This window comes from Astatotilapia calliptera, chromosome 9, assembly GCF_964374335.1.
Source record: "Astatotilapia calliptera chromosome 9, fAstCal68.1, whole genome shotgun sequence".
NCBI classification, from domain to species: Eukaryota; Metazoa; Chordata; class Actinopteri; order Cichliformes; family Cichlidae; genus Astatotilapia; species Astatotilapia calliptera.
Genome location: NC_137430.1, coordinates 31265662 through 31288668, shown reverse-complemented (window position 1 = coordinate 31288668; position 23007 = coordinate 31265662). Strand labels below are relative to the sequence as shown.

Sequence of the window (23007 nt, the reverse complement as noted above, 5' to 3'; positions counted from 1 at the left end):
CCAGTTAATCCATGCGCTATTTGTAAATTGATTGAAAGCGCAAACGTTTGTTTTTGTTTTGTTCTTAAAATAAATGCGCAAAGTACAAGTCCGACTCATATGGATTATTGGAGGCGCGTCACAGGGACACAACCAACTCAGCCGGCCGCGGCTTTATTTATGGATGAAAGTCGCAACAGTATCGATCTGATACTGAGTTACTACAGGACGGGTATTCCTGATGCTAGTAAATGCAGCTTATGCGGGCTCCATATTGTGTCATGATTTCTGAGATTAATTATCTTCAGTTTACAAATTATGAACACATACACCAGTTTAGCCTCTGTACAAAACCACAGCGGATTTCCAATCAAGTGCAGATGTTTAATTTACTTCAAACACAGTCCCTATTTCCAGAGGCTTAAACGTATTAATTAAGGACTATCCCATTTCATTCCCCACAGTTTTTTTGAATGAGACATTCACTGACCCTGTCTGAAGTGACCCGAAGTCACCTGCACATCTGTTTGGTCTGCTTTTATATGAAGTGCATGAACCATCACTGTAACCAGTAGCGGTTTTTGATACGGGCGGTTGCCCTAGTGGGCATCGGCAAAAATAAATAAATAATTGCTCGTACTCATGCTGCTCCAACATCAGCCAGCGCATATTGGGAATGGCATGGGCACCAATCGTTTTTCTATCGCCCATTTGCTGGGAGTAAGGGCGCCCTCCGTTTGCGAGGTGCGCCTGCTGCTTGCGGCACAGAAAGGAGAGGGCGGGGCGGCGGGGGATTCTCTGACCGGCTGGAGCAGCATCTAATAACCGACTCGCAAAATAAAAACAAAATAAAAACAAATCAACAAACACTAAAACACCAGACATCATGATACAGACTTATAATTTGCACCCATGTTTTTCCTCGGTGCTCCTGCTCGCTGCTGAAGTCAAAGTAAACTTTATTGTCATCTCCGCTACAGACAGTCCAGAGAGACGAGACGACGAGGCTCCAGTTACAGCAGTGCAAGTAAACAAACAATAAATATAAGAAGAGTAAGAAAATAAATATACACATTAGGACTCGGGGTAAAGGATCAATAACAATTTAAAATGTATAATTTACAGTTTGATGATTTAAAGTCTCACACACAACCTGTCGAAAGGGGCGGGGCCGGCTGCTTCCAGATAGAGCACATTTCATTCATAATGATGTAAATCCAAGCCCATCATGTATTCATGATTTGAATCCTGGGTTGTGTGAAATCCCAGAAATAAAACCTACACAAAGGGAATCTGTGAACTAAGGTGTAGGTCTGTTAGGTTATGTTGTGGTGATCCTCGAGTTGAGGGATGGGTGTTCATACTGGAGTGCAAAATTAAAACCAATGGAAGATGTACAAGAAAAGTTCAAAGCCATCAGGTGCTCAGTTTAGAAAAAATAGAAAAGGGTGATAACAGGGTTCTTGCCATGATAACAGGGTTCTTGCTGATCGGAGCTGGCTTGGCCCTGACTTATCGGAGAAATAAGAGAGCGGAACCAGCTGTTCAAACTCCCCCTAAGCTGACCGCTGGAATTGAAGCGATGGGACGAGGCGCGGCCTCCCACACCGAACGCAGCATGGTTAACACCTTGGAGACGCTTACAGCTGCCGTGAAGACTCAAACCAACACCATTGAGCGTATGATGGGATACATCAGAGAGGGGCCTGCTCACAATAACACCCTTGAGCGAAAGTTGGATAACATCGCGGAACGGCTCACTGCAGCTGTGGGGTCTCAGAACCAAAAGAATGACAACACCACGGAACAGAAGCTTGATACCATCATGGGGAGGCTCGCAGCGCTCCAACGGGAAATCGAGGCCCCAGTGTCAGAGTGCTAAATTCGCTGCTCGCATAAAGGAGAAATCAACAATATTCAACATTTGGACACCACGGCGCCAGCTGCTAGGCCCAAGGCTGGAGCCGACCAAAACAACTCCCTGATAACGACTGTGTGATGACTATTCTTCCCATCCCATGAAGGACACCAGGATCGGCTGGAGGACTGTTTACTTAGCCTGATACAGCGAAGGACACTGTCTCAGCTGAACTCTGGACACGCACACACATACACTTACACTGATAAGCACGCACTCATCCCCCTCCCTTCCAAACGCCTTCGATGCTTGTTCCTGCGGGGGAAGGCAGCGGGTCTGCGTGCCGCGCTGAAATGATAGCATGGTGCAGGACGACTGCTGTGTTCCTTCGAATCACCCCCCACCCCCTTATCCATCCCCTGTGGCTTGTCATGTGCTCTGATGTTGTGATGTGGACATTAATGTGCTCTCTGTGCAGAGGAGTTTTTTTGTTTCCTGTTCTCATGCTGTCCTCCCATAGGTTGCCCAGCTTGTGAAGAGGTCTCTTTTTTTCCTCTTGTACTTTTCCCAATGTTGTGTAATTTTTTCAGTGTTATTCTCTCAACGCTGCCGGTCTCCGACTGTATTCCCTTGTGTTGTCTTGTTGTTGTGTGTGTAAGTCGGGGGGGGGGGGGGGGGGGGTCCTATTCCTCTGTGGGGCAACCTGCATATGGCCAATAAAGCATTCATTCATTCATTCATTCAAAAGAAGAGGAGGAGAAACGAGCTACAGGTAAGCAGACGTGTGATTGGATAATGGCAGCTCATCCTGAAACAATCAGAGTCAGAATACTTTATTAATCCCTAAGGAAATAATGTGGGTTACAGTTGCTCCAAGAAGAAATGGTAAAAATAGTAACAGTAACGGACTAAACTCAAAACAATATGTTATGTTACAGATTTTAATATTAATTAGTCAGTGTCAGTTGTTGATTTGTCCTGTTCTCATTGTATGACGAATTATGATGGCTGTTTGGTAGCCGTTTGCATACTATGTATACTCTCTCTCTCTTCATATGTGTGTGTGTGTGTTTTTGGGGAAATTCAGTATGGTTCCGACAACACTTTTATGTTAATATGTTTTATGTGTGTGTGGCGGGGGAAGGGGGATTCCAATCAAATTGATTCATGTTTGTGGCTGTAATGTGACAAGATGTGGAAAAGTTCAAGGGGGCCGAATACTTTTGCAAGCCACTGTATAAAATATCCTTGCTCTTATACACAGCGACTTTACCATTTCTGGTTCGGGACCACTGTCTTCTAAAGGCTGGTGAATCTTCTGGTACAAAATGTGGAGAAGTAAATGTGATGCATTCAGCTATGAATGGAGCGGACAATGTACACTCCAATAGTGGATTTAGTGATCAGTGGTCATGACACTTTGCATGCTAATGATTAACAGCCTTCATTATTCATTATGCATGGATGAACAGAATCTACTTCTGGGATTTCCTTACCTGGATGATTGAGCATGCATCAAGATATTACCCACAATTACTTAGGTACACGGGAACAAAGGGACAGCAAGTCAGTTTTATCATAAATGACACACATTTATGACTTACAATAAAAATATTTTTATTGCAACATAAAAAAAAGAATGTAGGTTTGTCTCTTCATGGAGCAAAACACACTCACATCCTGTAAGAAAACACAGACCACTGAAAACTTTACACATTACCTCGTCCCCCGCGGCATGAGCCTTACTTTTTCAAAGTCAAAGTCAACTTTATTTGTCAATTCTGCCACATGTACAGGACATACAGAGAATAGAAATTTCGTTACTCTCAAACTCTCAAACCCTAGATGAAATAGCAAATGAACATTTAAATATAATTTTGGTTCCCTTAGCTGTGTTAGAAGATTCCTCAGTTATATAAAACTTGTACATAGTTCTGAGCTTGGGTGTACTGAGTATGCTTTTGGGGTTCTGTTACCTGTACACTCCGTGTTTTGTGACAATAGAGCCCATTTAAAACACATTTCCTGTGAGTTACAACAGAAGTGGCGCAGCACTGCCACTGATAATTACCTCACAATGAACAGCCAAATAAACAGTAACAGGTCTGACAGTTTGACCCAGAAGGTGAACTCTTCTGACATTTTGCTTTTCTTGTGATCAGATGATGGGAGTAATGTTTGCTCTGCATGCTGTTTGTGGACACAGCCAGTGAAGTGTAACTTGCTAAACTTGTGTTGGGATAACTAACTCCATAAGCTAAGATTTTGTAATCGCGGCTCGATCGCTTCACAACATTCATGATCTTCTCTTAAACTCTTTTTCTTTCCATCCTGTCTTGCAGCTCTATTGTCATCATCCTTTCCTGAGTATTGCCCTCTCTTTGAAAAAGGAAGAAGGCGCTCAGAATTGATGTAATCCTCCCCCCACCTTCAACCCAAGTATGTGTGGTAGTCACTGCTACCACACAAACATGTCCTGAACCACGCTCACATACTTCTCTGTCACTTCTGACTTCATCATGCAGTACCACAGTGCCTCTTTTTGCACCCTTTCATGTTTTCACTAGATCTACAAAGACAGTGAAGCTCTGACTTTCTCAGGAAATTAAAGCTGAATTCTGTGAAGCCTGATCTCAAGCTTTTTAAGTTTGACGCAGCATCCAGAAGAACTTTTGTTCAGAACCCCCGTTTCTCCCACTGTGTTCAAATGAACCCCGTCAGGGTAATGTCCCATTGGTCTGCCACTTTTCTCACAGGAGGACACTTTGTGGGTCTTTTGATGGCTCAATAGACTTTTGTAATGGATGAAAGACTTTCCACACTGATCACATACAAATGATTTAACTCGAGAGTGGGTGCGCTGATGTGATTTTAAGCTAGTCATACGAGTAAAAGCCTTTCCACAGTCACCACATACAAATGATTTAACTCGAGAGTGGATGAGCTGATGTGAGTTTAAGCCAGTCATAGACGTAAAAGCCTTTCCACACTGATCACAGCCAAACGGTTTATATCCACTGTGGATGAGCTGATGTGCTTTTAAGTTGCTCTTCTGAGTAAAAGCCTTTCCACACTGATCACAGCCAAACGGTTTATATCCACTGTGGATGAGCTGATGTGCTTTTAAGTTGCTCTTCTGAGTAAAAGAATTTCCACACTGATCACAGGTGAAAGGTTTAACTTCACTGTGGATGCCCTGATGTCTCTCTAAGTGATCTCTATCCATAAAAGCCTTTCCACACAGATCACAGATAAATGATTTACCTCCAACATGGATCATATAATGTCTCTTTAAGTGACCTTTTCGAGTAAAAGACATCCCACACTGATCACAGCTGAATGGTTTCACACCGGTGTGGAGTAGCTGATGTTTTTTTAAGTTGCATCTTAGACTAAAGGTCTTTCCACATTGATCACAGCTGAATGGCTTCACACCGGTGTGGATCAGCTGATGTCTTTTTAAGGTGCATCTCAGAGTAAAAGACTTTTCACACTGATCACAGTTGAAAGCTTTAAATCCAGTGTGGATGACCTGATGTAATTTTAAGCTCCATCTAAGAGTAAAGGTCTTCCCACACTGATCACAGCTGAATGGTTTCACACCGGTGTGGATCAGCTGATGTGATTTCAAGTGACCTTTCTGAGTAAAAGCCTTTCCACACTGATCACAGCTCAAGCTTCTGTCCTCCCTGTTGGCGCGCTTGCGTCTTCTGGGCTGCTTCATAGCAGGAAAAGTCTTTTCCACAGGGATCGCCGCTGGCTCATCTTTACTTTCTGGTGCTGGATGTTTTTGGTTGATGTCATCCATGTGCTGAGGTTTGGGCCTGCTTTCACTTCTTTCTCCTGTAATGACAAAGAACCCAAACAGTGACATCAGGTCTATATCTTCAGCTCATCCACAAGTGCCCCCTCTTACCTCACAAAGCCGTCCGTCAAAATATTGTCAGACATAAACCGGTCCGTGGTGCAAAAAAGGTTGGGGACCGCTGGTCTACAGCTTTCTACCCCCCAAGGACACGTAGTCTAATGTCTTTATTTTTCAGGGCCATGTCCACTTAATACTACACTATACGGTTATATGGCATTTTAGTTCATATACAGCATAGAATTGAGGCACTTCAAATATTTTCATCTCAACACCTCCTCCCTGGAGATAAGGAGAAGGAGTCTCACTATCTGCCTAATAGGGGTGGGGGAAAAATCGATACTGTGTAGTATCGTGATATTTTGTTTGCTAATAATGTATCGATACAGGGACAGCAGAAATCGATATTTTGTTACAAACAATTTTTTCGTGGACTGGAACATGATCTGACTTCATGTTGATCCTTTTTCTGAGCAAGAATCCTGACATTCCTTCACTGTCCAAATGTGTTTAACTTTTTTTTTGGCAGCAATAAACATGACAGTTTACTTATTTTAATTTAAGACATGTTTTATTTTAATTAAGTTTAAAACTTTATTTAATGTAAAATTATATTTTGTTTTAATTTACTTTCAAATTCTTCAGTTGCTGAAGGGGCTGCATAGTTTTCATAAATAGCTATAATTGTACCAGATGGTTGCATTCAGTTAAGTTGGACTAGACTGTAATACAAACCGTTCAGTTTGTCAACAATAAAACTGAAATGAGAGAAAGACTGAGTGTGAGACTTTGTTATTAGATAAAATGAATATTGATAAAGTTTACCTTTATGTACAGAATCTGAATATCGCAAAATATTTTTAAAAAATTGCAATAATATCGTATCGTGAGTTGTATGGTGATTCCCACCTCTACTGCCTCATGTCTCATGGTGCCTGGGAGTGTCAGTCCAACTCACTCACAATACCCATCTGTGTGTGGAATAACATATTTGATGTTTTCCTATATGTAGAACAAAGTCGCACAAAATGTACTATAGATATTACTAAAGTCATTTTGTCAAAACATATGATCAACACATAAAATAAAGAAATCTCCATCACAAGAGTTAGCAGCTTACACAAGAAAAGACGTCAGAAAGAATATGAAAGAAAAGTGGAAAAGGAAAACAGAGGATTTTTAATGAAGTCATGATCACTCCACAGACATCACCTTCATATGAAGGGAAACAGAGAGTGGAACTCAAATGATAAACCATTAAGTTCCTGAGGCAGACAAACAGAGAGGCTAAACAGAAGGCAGAAATCAAACCAAAGTGAGCTAAGAGAGAGAGACCCTGTAGAAAATGATGAAGTTAAGCAACCAGTGTAGTTATAACTGACTTACTCTGGATCTCCTCTCAGACTCAGGAGGGGGCGAGCGGGCCGGCTTTGTAGTTGGAGTCGGACCAGCAGAGACAATGGGCTCACTGACCTCCACTCCCCAAGTCAGTCACCACGAGGACAAGTTCTTTGTTTAGAGATGATTTAATCCAAGCTCACCAACAACATCATTCAGCTGTCCTCGTCAGAACTAATGAAATAAAAGCAGTAACATTTAGAAACGTCAGTTTACTAAACATAAAAATATTGCTCTTTTAGCCTCGCTGACATATTCTGTAAAGATTAAATGACTTAAATCATCACGCTGTTTACAAAAACACATTGTTACCAAACTCAGCGAACAATTGCGCATCCAGAAATAACTGTTTCATGTCGTTTGACATGGAAACTTAAATTTACAAAGACACACTGAACGCACCTTCCTACCAGCTGTAACCTAAAGCTGGGCAGACGCTGTGCGATTTTTTCAGTCGCATTATTCAGCTTCTGCTCGAACTGCACGATTGACTCGCAGGGGTTAGAAGTTCGTAGGTCACGATGCAGAGTCTCACACTATACGGCCCGATGCTCTGATGCGACCCGAGTGCTCACACTGTGCGTCCATAAAATGAAGGTTATAACAGAAATTCTGTCGCTCGCTCTCCCTCTCTGCCTTTCACTCACACAGACACACCACCACCATCAACTTTGCTAAATTGCTAATGAAAAACATGATCAGCTGTGTTTGAGCAGCAATGTAAATCCAACTATTTTCCCGGTTGTGTTTGCGCGTGCGCAGTGCGAGAAGCTGCGGTGACACCCTCCCGACCAAGCGATTTATGTTCGGGAGCTGCTCGGAGGTGTTAATCGCTTCTCGTTACCCCCACGTATACTACACGACGCACGATGAAGGCCAAAACCGGGCCGATCGACAAAACGGTCGCACGACTCAAAAACTGGCTCAAAATGGGCCAAAAATCGCACAGTGTGAGCCCAGCATAACAGGAGAACGAACGTTCGTCTTCGCAGCTGCAATACACACCTCACAACACGCCGTTCATCAATTACATTAAACACGAGGCGTCGCCACAATACTTTGATACGGGTTCTTCAACAAGTGCCCTACTTTTAAAACTGTGGCAAGACACAGCAAAGAGCACAGTACGCACACCTCTTCTTCTTCGTCTCCTCCCCTGCTTCTTCTTCTTCTTCTTAAGTTTTATTGGCGGTTTGCAAACAATAAAATGGTGCGTTACTGCCACCAACTGGTATGGAGTGTCGACCCTCAAGCCCTCCTCAAATGTTTACTCTCTTTTAAAAAGTGGAATAGGGCCTGATAACACTCACGTCTTGAGTCCTTTTGCAGTAAATCAATAAGATCCAGTTTAATTTTTATGTTACTGAGGTTTTGGATCAGTTACCTTCTCTCCACCTGATATTTCTGACAGTGTAATCTAACACGTTCTATAGTTCACCCTTCTCTGCAGTGATCACGTTTCCCTGCATCATGTTTCCCTGTCATGAATAGTTTTGTGTTCAAACCAGTATGTCCAAACCTTATTCTAGAAATGACCACCTCCTCGCGCCTACTCCAAACTGTGCTCCTCATTTCTCCTGCTCTCCTTTGAATTTGATTACAAGCATCGTCCCCTCCTTTCTTTATCCATTGTATTTCTCCCTCTTCTGAAACCACTTTGATGTTTAGATATGTATCCTTTATTTTCTATATAACACATTAATTTGTCATTTATTATTCGCTCCGTAATTTTAAAGATAAATGGTAAATGGCCTGTGTTTATATAGCGCTTTACTAGTCCCTAAGGACCCCAAAGCGTTTTACATATCCAGTCATCCACCCATTCACACACTGGTGATGGCAAGCTACATTGTAGCCACAGCCACCCTGAGGAGCACTGACAGAGGCGAGGCTGCCGGACACTGGCGCCACCGGGCCCTCTGACCACCACCAGTAGGCAACGGGTGAAGTGTCTTGCCCAAGGACACAACGACCAAGACTGTCCAAGCCGGGGCTCGAACCGGCAACCTTCCGATTACAAGGCGAACTCCCAACTCAGATGTTAAAGCTATGAGACTGTAATTTCCTGGATTTGTATCATCCTTTCTTGGTTCATGTATGGGCACAACCACAACCTCTTTTTTAAAGTGATTTAATAAATCATCCGTATCTTCTATCTGTTTCAGTAAAGCCCTATTCTCTATGATGGCATTACTCTTCCTCTTCACCCTTCTTCACTAATATTGCCTGAACTGTGGATTTTAACAAACGTTTTTGCCAACACATTTGCCTTCTCCTCATTTTTTACTGCTCTTGCCTCTCCATTCCTCAAGATTGGACATCCATACTCCTCGTTTATTCCATCCATCTGACCGTACCAGCTTTATTTATATGGTTTTATGTTAACGTTTATATAGCGCTTTAAAAAGTACTGTATATATACAGGTAGATTTAAACAAATAAACAAATAAACAAAATAAAATAATTTCATTAAAAATGTTTTTAAAGAAAGTTGAGTCAACCCCTTAAAATAGTGCCAAAGGCTTCAGCAAATCAGTATGTTTTCAGATAAGTTTTAAACTCAGTTATGCTGTCTCATAACACTCCTTTGATAAGATGGGCTTTATTTTGGCTAATTGCCTCAAATATAAAAGCTTGATCTTAAGACCTTATCGCCCGATTTGCCACCTCTGAGACTGCATTACAAGTAGAAGAATTTAATCAGCAACCTCAACATTTATATCAATCTTTTGTATTTCCTGGTCACTGACTAATCTAAATGTTTACCAATCAGCAGTACTGCAACACCACTTCTAAACACCCCCTTTGTCATGTTTCTCTACATTCAGCTCTATCTCAGTCATAGGATAGCGGTCTTTACCTACGGTCGGTACCTGCCATGAACAAATACCTGCCAATGAGTCTGACACTATTGTGAGGTCAGTTGCCGATTCTGAACTTGTTCTAACATTCACTCTTGGACAGAGGTGGGTAATGTCGAGATGAAATATTATTTTATATTCATAATCAATATTACTGTTGTATCATTTATGATTTATCATTGTAATCTTTCATTGACACATTTATTGAAACTGGTGAGGTTATATTAAAGTCTGTATTTCACGGGTTGGCATAAGCACATAATCTTTCATTGCAGGTGCAACTGTAATCATGTTATACACATATTGCATAATTAAAGGGTTGAAGCTCGGTCAAGTTAATTAATGGTTTGAAGCTACGGGCAGCGCGATGTCTGGCCGATCAATGGAGCAAAGTTCAGCTATTGAAAGGTTGCCTACATGTTTATCGTATAATTTACTGCATATTGCCTGTGTGCATTCAGCAGCCTCCTGCATTGAAGTTTGCCTGGTAACAGAGGACGTAGAGGGGGGTCAGGCGCTAAGGTCACAACACAGACACATAGTCTGCCTGAGGGAACTGATTGCAAAGGCTGTGTACCTGTATACGTGACAGTTTAGTTCTGATTAGTCCAGTGTAAGAGTGTAATGACAGGATGCATCTGTTAGGTGGAGGAACATCGGAAGGAACTGTTCTTTTTGGAATATCTCCTGAGATAGAATTACTGGAACATGCATGTTGTTTTTCATCTGTAGTGACGCATGTCACCATGGTCATCATGTCTATAAGTATCACACCCCAACTATTGTTCGGGGAAGATCGATGCTGTTTGAGTGATCGTGCTCGACTTCCCCCCATATACGTTTCAATAAAATCCTTGTTTTGGCGCACCGTACTGGGACTCTGCAGTCGTTGTCTTTCCTCAAAATACGAATCAGGTAACAGTAGTAACGAGTTACATTTACTCCATTACATTTACTTGAGTAAGTTTTTGAAAAAAATGCACTTTTAAAGTATCTTTTTTGCACGATACTTTTTACTTTTACTTGAGTACATTTGTGAAGAAGAAACGGTACTTTTACTCCGCTACATTTGCAAAATTCGACTCGTTACTTTTTAAAAAAATAATTAGTTTAACACATTAGATAACATGACGTCAGTGGAGTTTCTGGTAACTTTTTTTACCAATGAGATGTGGCCATGCAGTCACATGACCAGTTTGAAGCTGTGGTGGGCAGAGCGGCCCAAGCGTTTCAAAGTAGCGACACATGGAAAGAAGAAACATGAAAACATTGCAGAGTCTACACTAGAGCTGAAGAGGATGAACAGCATTTTCCTCACATGCAAAGAATGTTTCGTTTAAAAGCAGCAGAAAGGAACAGCTATGTCTGCAGTGTCGGTGTCTTCGGTGAGAGCCAAAACAAACCAACTTTTCAGCGTGAAAAAACTCAACTCGTGTAACTTGAGGAAATGGTACGTTTTCTCTAAATATCTTTTTAGCTGTGGCTAGCTGGATGTCAGCAGCTGTGTCGTGCTGGAGCTGCGAGTCATATTTTCGGCACCACGTTGTAGTGAGATAAGTTTGTAGGTGTTTTGTGCAGCTTCGGCTGTCCTTTTAAAAGGGAGATTTTCCTGCCGTTTTCATCAGATTCCACTACACTGCATTTTCGCAGGAAATGCAACCTTTTCTAGCTTTTATTTAACATTTAATTAACAATATATATTTTTGAATTTAAGCTAGAACAAGACTTGGCATTATTTAAAGGATATGCTTATGTCTGTGACGTTACCCCAATTAAATTGGACTCACGTCTTGAAAGTTGGTCTGCTAAAGGATTACCTACATTTGATAGTCTGATTAAAGATGGGAATTTAATTAGTGTTGATACATTGAAACAAAAATACAATCTGGAAAGACAGGATTCATGCCGATACTTGCAAATAAGGAACTAAAGACGACGATGAGAGTGGCGTCGGACACTAATGTAGATTTGATAGCAACGCTCAAAAAGGCATGTAGTGGCGAAGTCAACAAAAAACACATTTCCTCTTTGTATACATTTTTTACAAATAAGATATTATGGGAGAAGGAGGGAGGAGTGTGCATAACACAGGATGAATGGACTCAAATATGGAAACAACAATGGAAATGCACTACCTCACAAAGATGGAGGGAATTTGGATGGAAAATTTTGATTAGGTTCTTTATCACCTCTTACCAAAAGACTCATTATGATGGGAATCCCCCGTATGCTGGAGAAAATATGGACACAGACGAGTACACCTCTGACATTTGCAGGCAGAATTTTAAACCTTGGGTGAAATGGGGTCAATGCAGTTCTTAAGCATGCATACAAATGTTCATTAGTCAGCTGTGAGCGAGTTTTCCCATTCATCTTTAAATGCCATATTTTCACTTCAGGAAGTACACAGCCCCACCCCACTAATGACTTGCTGTTGGCCAACACCCTCAACGACTTTTACTGTCGGTTTGATGATCCATCAAGCAGCTTTCACACCTCAATAGAGACACTTTGGTCCATCATCCCCCCACCTTCCCCGCTCCCCCCACAACAGAGCCATCGATGCTATCAAAGACTTCACCCACAGGAGCCCCCTCCTCACTTCACAACCTTGAGGATTTCAAACCACCTTCTCCCACTACAGCCCTTCATATTCATGAAGCAGATGTGAGGACGCAGTTTAACCCCTCTAGACCTACTAAAGAACCGATTCAAGTCAATTCAATTTTTATCTATATAGCGCCAAATCACAACAAAAGTAAAGCTTTCCCTTTTACTAAGTCATATAGTTAGAGCTGGTTCAGGTGACTCTGAACCCTCCCTTATTTATGCTGCAATAGGTGTAGGCTGCCAGGGTTTCCCATGATGTATTGAGTATTTCTTCCTCAGTCATCTTTCTCACTCACTATGTGTTAATAGACCTCTCTGCATTGAATCATACTTGTTATTAATCTCTTGTTCTTTTCCACAGCATGTCTGTTATCCTGTCTTCCTTCTCTCATTCTACCCGGTTGTGGCACATGGCCTCCCCTTCCTGAGCCTGGTTCTGCAAGAGTTCTGCTTTCTTGTCAAAAGGGAGATTTACCCCAAATAAATTGGACTCAAGTCTTAAAAGCTGGTCTGCTGAAGGATTACCTACATTTGATAGGCGGATTAAAGATGGGAATTTAATTAGTGTTGATACATTGAAAAAAAAATACGATCTGGAAAAGATCGCAGGATTTCTATTGATACTTACAAATAAGACACTATATAAAGATGACAATTACAGTGGTGTCGGACACTAATGTAGATTTGATAGTGTTAAGAGTCAATTATACATAATGTGATCAGTTTTATGAAATGTGCCCTTGTAAGGATAGTTAAGCAAACCTCATGTCTACGTGACTTTTCATATAACAACTTTTAATAATAATAATAATAATAATAATAATAATAATAATAATAATAATAATAATAATAATAATAATAATAATAATGGATTGGATTTATATAGCGCTTTTCAAGGCACCCAAAGCGCTTTACAATGCCACTATTCATTCACTCTCACATTCACACACTGGTGGAGGCAGCTACAGTGGTGATAAACTTATTTAGCAACTAACAGCTTCCTCTGTTCTGAGAACATACAGATGCAGAAAAGGGGAACCTCAGCTCTGAGTTCTTGGAATAACTTTGTTATCTTTGTACACACGTGTAACCAGCTTGTATAAATAAAGAACGCAGACAGTGACAGAGCACGAATCCGTGAGCGTCTCTCTGCGAGTACGAGCGCTCTGGCTGCCCTCGGGAGTAAAGACAACTGCAGTGTTTGTGTTTTCTAACTCAGGTGTCTCAGCTGAAGAACTGTTGGGAGATTCTTAGAAATTCCCTGACAGATAGCAATGCTCAAAAAGGCATATAGTTCAATTCAATTCAATTTTATTTATATAGCGCCAAATCACAACAAAAGTCGCCTCAAGGTGCTTCAACAATCATATGACCCCGGGGCCTGGCGCCTGTTGCTCGGTCAGGCTTCCTCCGGGGTGCGGGGGGGCCCTCGGGCCTCCGGCCTCTGGGCCTGCGGCTCGGTTCACTCTGGCACAGCTGGCTGCCGGCAGAGCCGGCGGGCACGCCGGTGCAGCCCCCTCTAGCTTCTGCTCGATGGCTACTGGGTGACCCCTCGTCTGGGGATCCTCAGCCCTTCCCATGAGGGTGGCACGGATGCCCTCCAGTGGTCCTCCTTGGGCTCTCGCACTCTGGGGCCTCTGGATGTCTGGGGCCTGGATCTCCTCCATGCCTACTTCATGCCCTGGGGGACAGGGCTATGGCTCTCTACATCCTCTTGCAGACCATTACATGGGGAAACCATTTGAATATAAGTGCGCTGATCCACACAGGTGTGCACATGGGTGTTCACTGTTCATAGACTTAAATCACACCTTTCTTGGCTGCTACGTCAAAGCACATTGTGCGCTGTCTGTCCTGCGTGCTGCACAACAACATTCAATATTTAGTGTTTACTGCTGTTTACACTTAGCTAGATTAATGTGATGCTAGAATAATGTGTTGTGTTTAGTATGTTGCTTTGGTTTTTTTTGCTTGTTTTCTATTCTTTTTCTCTCAGCAGGTGATCCAGGAGATTTTTTTCCCCTTTCTCACTGTCCCTCTCCCCTTCTATTTTTCTTTTCCTTCCTCTTTCTTTCTCCCTTTCCTATCCCTCACTCATGTCTGTCCCGTCTGTAACAACTGAAAATAAAATAAAATAAATAATAAAAACAAAAGTCGATCAAATGGACCAATACGGCAATGCCATGATGACCCATTTGGCAAAATAAATCCATTGGGTATCCTTGTAGGTCTTCAGACAACAATTCTGACGACTACAGGAAGAAACTTCCGGCAGAACCAGGCTCAGGGAGGGGCGGGGCCATCTGCTGTGACCGGTTGGGGTGAGAGAAGGAAGACAGGATAAAAGACATGCTGTGGAAGAGAGACAGAGGTTAATAACAGATATGATTCAATGCAAAGAGGTCTGTTAATACATAGTGAGTGAGAAAGATGACTGAGGAAGAAATACTCAATGCATCATGGGAAACCCCCGGCAGCCTACGTCTATTGCAGCATAACTAAGGGAGGATTCAGGGTCACCTGGTCCAGCCCTAACCATATGCTTTAGCAAAAAGGAAACTTTTAAGCCTAATCTTAAAAGTAGAGATAGTGTCTGTCTCCCGAATCCAAACTGGAAGCTGGTTCCACAGAAGAGGGGCCTGAAAACTGAAGGCTCTGCCTCCCATTCTACTTTTAAATACTCTAGGAACAACAAGTAGGCCTGCAGAACGAGAGCGAAGTGCTCTAATAGGGTGATATGGTACTACAAGGTCATTAAGATAAGATGGGGCCTGATTATTTGAGACCTTGTATGTGAGGAGCAGGATTTTGAATTCAATTCTGGATTTAACAGGAAGCTAATGAAGGGAAGCCAAAACAGGAGAAATATGCTCTCTCTTTCTAGTCCCTGTCAGGACTCTTGCTGCAGCATTTTGGATCAGCTGAAGGCTTTTCAGCGAGTTTTTTGGACATCCTGATAATAATGAATTACAGTCGTCCAGCCTGGAAGTAATAAATGCATGAACTAGTTTTTCAGCGTCACTCTGAGACAGGATATTTCTAACTTTAGAGATGTTGCGCAAATGGAAGAAAGCAGTCTTACATATTTGTTTAATAAGTGTGTTGAAGGACATATCCTGGTCAAAAATGACTCCAAGGTTCCTCACAGCGTTACTGGAGGCCAAGGTAATGCCATCCAGAGTAAGAATCTGGTTAGATACCATATTTCTAAGATTTTCAGGGCCGAGTACAATAAGCTCAGTTTTATCTGAATTAAGAAGCAGAAAGTTAGCGGCCATCCAGGTCTTTATGTCTTTAAGACATTCCTGCAGTTTAACTAATTGGTGTGTGTTATCTGGCTTCATGGACAGATAGAGCTGGGTGTCATCTGCATAGCAGTGAAAATGTATGCTATGTCTTCTAATGATACTGCCTAAGGGAAGCATGTATAATGTAAACAGAATTGGTCCTAGCACTGAACCCTGTGGAACTCCATAATTGACCTCAGTGTGTGAAGAGGACTCTCCATTTACATGCACAAACTGGAGTCTATTAGATAGATATGATACAAACCACTGCAGCACAGTACCTGTAATACCTACAGCATGTTCTAATCGCTCTAATAGGATATTATGGTCAATAGTATCGAATGCTGCACTGAGGTCTAGCAGGACAAGCACAGAGATGAGTCCACTGTCAGAGGCCATAAGAAGATCATTTGTAGCCTTCACTAAAGCTGTTGAAACCTGACTGAAACTTAAAATAAGCCATTCCTCTGCAGATGATCTGTTAGCTGTTTGACAACTACTCTTTCAAAGATTTTTGATATGAAAGGAAGGTTGGAGATTGGCCTATAATTAGCTAAGACTGCTGGATCTACAGATGGCTTTTTGAGTAAAGGTTTAACTACAGCCACCTTGAAGGCCTGTGGTACATAGAGGATTATTAGAGATAGTTTGATCATGTTGAGGCTGTCATTTTTAGCATCTACATCAGGGGTCAGCAACCCTAGGCACGCGTGCCACAGTTTGCACGTGAAGGGTTAAGTGTTGGCACAACCAATGCTGGACTGGCCATCGGGCATTTCCTCGGTGGCCCGGTAACTTTTTTTTCCCCTCTGTACACAAATATTAAAATAAACAATAAAAACAATAGACATTATATACAATGTAAAAGATCAAATGTAAATAATGTAAAAAAAATTAAATAAAATATGTAGATCAACAAAAGGCTTGTTTGAACAGAAAAGATTTTAACTGTTTTTTAAAAGAATCCACAGAGTCAAGCAAACGTAATTGATGTGGTAAACTGTTCTACAGGCTTGGTGCAACTGACTGAAAGGCTGTCCCCTTTTGTCTTCAGTCGTGTACGGGGAACAACTAACAGACTCTGAGTCTGTGAGCGGAGATGACAAGCAGCAGTGTATTTTATAAGAAGCTTGGATAAATAATCTGGGGCCTGGCCATTTAGTGCTCTGTATGTTAAAACAAGAATTTTAAAGCAAATTCTAAACTGTATTGGGAGCCAATGTAAAGAATATAAGATGGGAGTGATGTGAACACGCTTGGTAGAGCGAGTTAGTTGTCTGGCTGCTTCGTTTTGTATTGCCTGGAGGCGACAGAGAGATGATTTATCCAAGCTAGTAAACAGGGAATTACAGTAATCTAAGTGTGATGACACAAATGCATGAATGAGTTTTTCCAGTTCAGCTGAGGAAACCACATGTCGCAGTTTAGAGATGTTTCTTAAATGATAGAAACAGGAACGAGAAAAATATTTTACATGAGAGTCAAGGCCCAAAGAAGAGTCGAATATTACTCCAAGACTGTGAATATTTTACTTGACAGACTGTGTATAAAAGGCCCCAAGAAGAAGAAGAAAGTGTGTACATTATTGTACTTTATTGAGCCCCGTGGGGAAATTGCTCTCTGCATTTAACCCATTCACTCAGTGAAGCAGTGGGCAGCCATTGGGCGCCCGGGGAGCAGTGTGTAGGGACGGTACCTTGCTCAGGGGTACCTCAGGGTAGCTGTTAAGGGGAATCGACCTTCCGATCATGGGGCAACCACTCTACCTACTGAGCTATCCCTGCCCAAAGTTCATATAATAGTTTTACTGGTGTTTATAAGTTTATATAAGTTCATGTAATGTTCCATCTTCTGTCAGTTTGGGCCAGCCCACCTTCTAGTGACATCATCCGGTTAGTAAGGTGGGCAGTTTAATGGCGGCTGAGCAGTGTTGGTCCGGAGGGGGTGCACTGATTCCTGGGGCATGTTAGGTGTGCGTAAATGACAAGTAAGTAGTGACCTGTGTCGTATTTTGCCTTTGTTGTGTCAGTACTGTAGTATGTTACCATTTAGGAGCTAATGTAGTCCATAGTTGGAGCGGTAGGCCACGCATGCAACGCGTGAGTTCACCCTCATTTCATATGCTAACTTATGTTGTTAGCTTGGCCCCGGTTTAGCTTGTTGACGCATGTACGGTCGCTCGTATGTCCATAATGTCATTCCTGTGTTATCAGACCTTCTCTATATGTTGTATGTGATGCTTGTGATTGTTTACTTTGAAGTAGCGGAGTTTGTAGCGAACAATTAGGTACGTGGATTAATAAAATAGCAAACGTAGTATAACCGGAAGTATGGCGTCCCGCTTGCCCTTCACAATAAGAGCATTATAGCGGAATATAATGGGGGACGCTTTTATTTTGTATAACTACCGGAAGTAGTTCACATGTACCGACGGTTGCTTAACCTCGCACTAATGCTATTTAGTTGCATAGTGTGAGCAGTTTGAAGTGTATTATATTTTTCTGATCTTTATATTTGATTATGTTAACTATGTTGTATTATGTTTATATTTGAGTATTTGACTTTTCCATTCTCTTTATTTATTGTTATTTCCCTTGTTTATTTCCTTTGTAGGAAACCACACACACACACACACACCCACACACACCCAGACACACACTTATGTACACCCGCTGTGTTACAGCCCCAGAAATTAAGCGGTGACAATAAAGTGCCTCAAACGGAACCTTAAGCTCTCTCCTTCTTTCGTGCTCTGGGCAATTTGGCCTTAAGTGGTGTTCTGGCCGACACACCGGGGTGACCGTAGTGCTCAAAGACTGAATCAGTGCCACAGCCGTGCCTATCTTTGATATCTCCACTACAGACTGTGCAGTGAGAATTCAGTCAAAGCATTTAACTGAGATGTGAAAAAACTAAGCTGAACTCTACATCTTGTTGTGGTCTCCTGTGGCTTTAGGTGCTGACATGCCTTCCATCTGTTCTCCTGCATTTTCATTTACAACCGTAAAATATCTCCACATGGTGCTCCTCTCTCTCTCTCTCTCTCTCTCTGCAGCCCAAATGCGTCTTCCGAGCGCATCTGAGTCACGTGACCGCACAGTAACAAATCCCAGCAGGGCAAAAAGAAGGGGGCGGAGCAAAGTGAGTCTGCCGCATAAGAAGCGGTGTTTTCACAGACAGAGCTGCTTTTTCATCCAAAGGGAGTAAAGTTCTAAATTTAGAGGAGAGGGACGAACTAAAGCATCGATCATAAACCACTACCAACGTTTGGATCGATATCTGCATCGATCTGCCCACCCTTGTCTCCTGGATCGTAGCTGAGATCAGCGTGAACCACGTGGGTCTCTGCTCCCTGATCTGTTTCCTGTGTTTGGAAAGAGTTGCAGCTTCATCGCGGAGTTTCTCTCGGTTTGTGGGCTCATCTAAAGGTAAGCACCGAGCTAACTTTACTGTGAGTTCAGTTCATGTTGAGTTTAGCTCCTGAATGAGGTCTTCTGCTGCTCTCCTCGGTGTCTGTTCACAGTTTATTGTGAACACGTTGAGAGAAGAGTGAGAGAGTGTTTGGAGAAAAACACCAGCTAACCATTAGCTCAGCATGCTGGGAGAAGTTGGAGCAGAAAAGTCTTTTCATTGTCCCTGCAGCTGTTTTTCTGCCTGCACCAAACCTCTACAGCCTGATTTCTATTTGAAGTGATAACAGGAAATGGCGGCGCGGCAGTAGCACGCAGCGGCCACTCCGGAGCCAAAACTGGTGCTGCATTGTTTATTGTTTACGTTTTTGTGTGTAGCGTGCTTATTTTGCACTATGTATGGATAACGTCGCAACTGGTGTCGGTGTTCGTGCATACAACAGCCAGACACTTTTCAACCTAAATAACCTAGTTGACGACATCCAGGAGGGGCTGCGGGAAACGCTGCGTGAACTCGGCTTGCTCCGCGAACCAGGCCTCGAAGCCTCGGCGTTGCCTGATGCCGGCGGACGGAGGTGGAGACATCGGAAGCGTTGCGCGAGGAAGCGGAAGCGCGGCAAGCGGGCGGGAGTCTGTGCTAGGCTAAAAACAAACCCTTGCCGGCCGGCTCTACCGTCCATCATCTTATCCAACGTCTGCTCCCTGGATAACAAACTGGATTACATCCGACTCCAGCAGGCCACACAGCGTGAGATTAGAGACTGCTGTGTCTTTGTTTTCACGGAAACATGGCTCAGCGAAAGAGTACCGGACGCCGCTATTCAGCTAAACGGGCTGGCCTCGTTTCGCGCCGACAGAAATGCAGCTCTGTGCGGTAAGACTCGCGGTGGCGGCTTGTGTGTTTACATCAACGAGAAATGGTGCAAGAACTCTGTGCTAGTCTCTAGTTATTGCTCATCCCTGGTGGAGTTTGTGACTGTTAGATGCAGACCTTTTTACTTACCACGGGAATTCACCACTGTTTTCATTATCGGAGTGTACATTCCACCTAGCGCTAATGCTAAGGAAGCGCTATGGGAATTGTATACAAAGATCAGTGAACTGCAAAATACACACCCGGATGGACTGTTTATTGTTGCTGGGGACTTCAACCATGCAAATCTCAAGTCAGTGCTTCCTAGATTCCATCAGTATGTGGACTTTGCAACGAGGGGAGAAAACACGCTGGATCTTGTTTACACAAACATCCCCGGCGCATATCGGGCAGAGCCCCGCCCCCACCTCGGCTACTCAGACCACATCTCTGTTATGCTAATTCCAGCATACAGACCACTCGTCAGGCGATCAAAACCGGTTCTGAAGCAGGTGAAAACCTGGCCAGCAGGAACCATCTCTGCTCTTCAGGACTGTTTTGAGAGCACTGACTGGAACATGTTTAGAGAGGCTGCAACTTACGGCGACTTCACTGACTTGGAGGAGTACACATCATCAGTGTCCAGCTATATCAACAAGTGCACCGATGACGTCACTGTCTCCAAGATCATCATCTCACGACCCAACCAGAAACCGTGGATTACTGCGGAAGTGCGTGCACTTCTAAGGACCCGAGACTCTGCCTTCAAAGAGGGAGATAAGGTGGCGCTTAGAAGAGCGAGGGCTGAACTTTCTCGGGCCATCAGAGAGGCGAAGCGCGCACACGCCCAGAGAATCCACAACCACTTTAAGGACAGCGGCGACACACGACGCATGTGGCAGGGCTTACAAGCCATCGCTAACTACAGGACGACACCACCTGCCTGTGACAGTGACGGCTCCCTCCCAGATGTGCTTAACAACTTCTATGCTCGGTTCGACAGGCAGAACGACGTGGCGGCGAGGAAGACCACCCCTCCTCCGAACGACCAGGTCCTGTGTCTCACTACAGCTGAGGTGAGGAAAACTCTACGCAGAGTCAATCCACGTAAAGCTGCTGGACCAGACAACATCCCAGGCAGAGTGCTCAGAGAATGTGCTGATCAGCTGGCAAATGTTCTCACCGACATCTTCAACATCTCTCTGAGCAGTGCCGTTGTCCCCACGTGCTTCAAGGCCACCACCATCGTCCCCGTGCCCAAGAAGTCTTCTGTGTCCTGTCTCAATGACTACCGCCCTATCGCACTTACACCCACCATCATGAAGTGCTTCGAACGGCTCGTCATGAGACACATCAAGACCCTGCTGCCCCCCTCACTGGACCCAATGCAATTTGCATACCGCCATAACCGCTCAACGGACGACGCCATCTCCACTGCACTCCATCTTGCCCTGACACACTTGGACAAGAAGGACTCACACGTCCGAATGCTGTACATAGATTTCAGCTCAGCATTTAACACGATCATCCCCCAACAACTGATCGGAAAGCTGAGCCTGTTAGGCCTGAACACCTCCCTCTGCAACTGGATCCTGGACTTTCTGACCGGAAGGCCTCAGTCAGTACGGATCGGGAACTGCACCTCCAGCACCACCACACTGAGCACTGGGGCCCCACAAGGCTGTGTACTCAGTCCTCTGCTGTTCACACTGCTGACTCATGACTGTGTAACAACACACAGTTCAAATCACATCATTAAGTTCGCTGATGACACGACCGTGGTGGGTCTCATTAGCAAGAACGACGAGTCAGCGTACAGAGAGGAAGTGCAGAGACTAACGGACTGGTGTAAGGACAACAACCTGTCTCTGAATGTTGACAAGACAAAAGAGATGGTTGTTGACTTTAGGAGGACACGAGGCGACCACTCACTGCTGAGCATCAACGGCTCCTCTGTGGAGATCGTTGACAGCACCAAATTCCTGGGTGTACACCTGGAGAAGGACCTCGGCTGGTCCCTCAACACCAGCTCCCTGCACAAGAAAGCCCAACAGCGTCTCTTCTTTCTGAGAAGACTGAGAAAGGCCCGGCTTCCACCACCGATCCTGACCACCTTCTATAGAGGAACTATTGAGAGCATCCTGAGCGGCTGCATCACTGTCTGGTTTGGGAGCTGTGCCATATCAGACCGCAAGACCCTACAGCGGATAGTGGGAACAGCAGAGAAGATCATCGGGGTCTCTCTACCCTCTATTGAGGACATCTACACCACACGCTGCATTCGCAAAGCCACCAGCATTGTGGCTGATCGGACACACCCCTCTCACACACTCTTTACACTCCTGCCATCTGGAAAAAGGTACCGAAGCATTCGGGCACACACATCCAGACTGTGCAACAGCTTTTTTCCACAAGCCATCCGTCTCCTCAGCAAAAAGGGACTGACTGATAAACAATAAAGTTGAACTTGGAACTTGGAGAGCGATCTGCTGCAGTATCAGGATCACAATAAACTTTATTGTCCAGCTGCTCTGGATGAACACATGACAGGAAGTGGTTTTCTTTTTTTTTAATTAGCAAAAGAAAAACACCAACTAATCATTGGCTCAGCACGCTGGGAGAAGTTGAGCATTTGCTGGCAGAAAGTTGGAGTAGAAAAGTCTTTTCACTGATAGAAGCTCATTGATCAATGGTCATGAGTACCTTTCACGAAGAGTTTGGGGAATGGCTGCAATCACATGGTCATGAGAATTTGCATATTAATGGTCAAGGAACTGACCTCCCAGCCCATTGTTCCTTCAGTGGTGCTAGTTTCAGTCATTATGTAGGTGGAGCTGGGGGCCTGAAGGAGTTGAAAGTGTGGGGTGGGGGAGTAACAGGTCTGTC

General features: G+C 43.6%; 2 protein-coding genes across 5 annotated transcripts; one reads left to right on the top strand and one right to left on the bottom strand.

Annotated features, from left to right (window-relative positions):
• Nucleotides 1-3429: 3429 nt before the first annotated feature.
• LOC113029487 (uncharacterized) lies at nucleotides 3430-8277 on the bottom strand. 4 transcript variants are annotated; one of them, XM_080306734.1, is made up of 4 exons: nucleotides 8106-8266; nucleotides 7089-7274; nucleotides 6612-6673; nucleotides 3430-5680 (listed from the first exon to the last, which is right to left on the bottom strand). In XM_080306734.1, the coding sequence occupies exon 4, from the start codon at nucleotides 5643-5645 to the stop codon at nucleotides 4443-4445; it is 1203 nt and encodes a 400-aa protein (XP_080162860.1). In that variant the 5' UTR covers nucleotides 5646-5680; nucleotides 6612-6673; nucleotides 7089-7274; nucleotides 8106-8266; the 3' UTR covers nucleotides 3430-4442. The 4 variants fall into 4 exon arrangements, with proteins under 4 accessions (XP_080162860.1, XP_080162859.1, XP_026036161.2 ...); XM_080306733.1 differs by lacking the exon at nucleotides 6612-6673 and having other exon boundaries at nucleotides 8106-8277; XM_026180376.2 differs by lacking the exon at nucleotides 6612-6673 and having other exon boundaries at nucleotides 8233-8255.
• Nucleotides 8278-17619: 9342 nt separating this feature from the next.
• Nucleotides 17620-22580, top strand: LOC145431169 (putative RNA-directed DNA polymerase from transposon X-element). The gene is made up of 2 exons (XM_080306650.1): nucleotides 17620-17845; nucleotides 18914-22580. The coding sequence occupies exon 2, from the start codon at nucleotides 19668-19670 to the stop codon at nucleotides 22578-22580; it is 2913 nt and encodes a 970-aa protein (XP_080162776.1). The 5' UTR covers nucleotides 17620-17845; nucleotides 18914-19667.
• Nucleotides 22581-23007: the final 427 nt, after the last annotated feature.

Coding starts and splice junctions, on each gene's coding strand:
- LOC145431169 (XM_080306650.1), top strand. CDS start 19,668: ATGGATAACGTCGCAACTGGTGTCGGTGTTCGTGCATACAACAGCCAG.
- LOC113029487 (XM_080306733.1), bottom strand. CDS start 5,645: ATGGATGACATCAACCAAAAACATCCAGCACCAGAAAGTAAAGATGAG.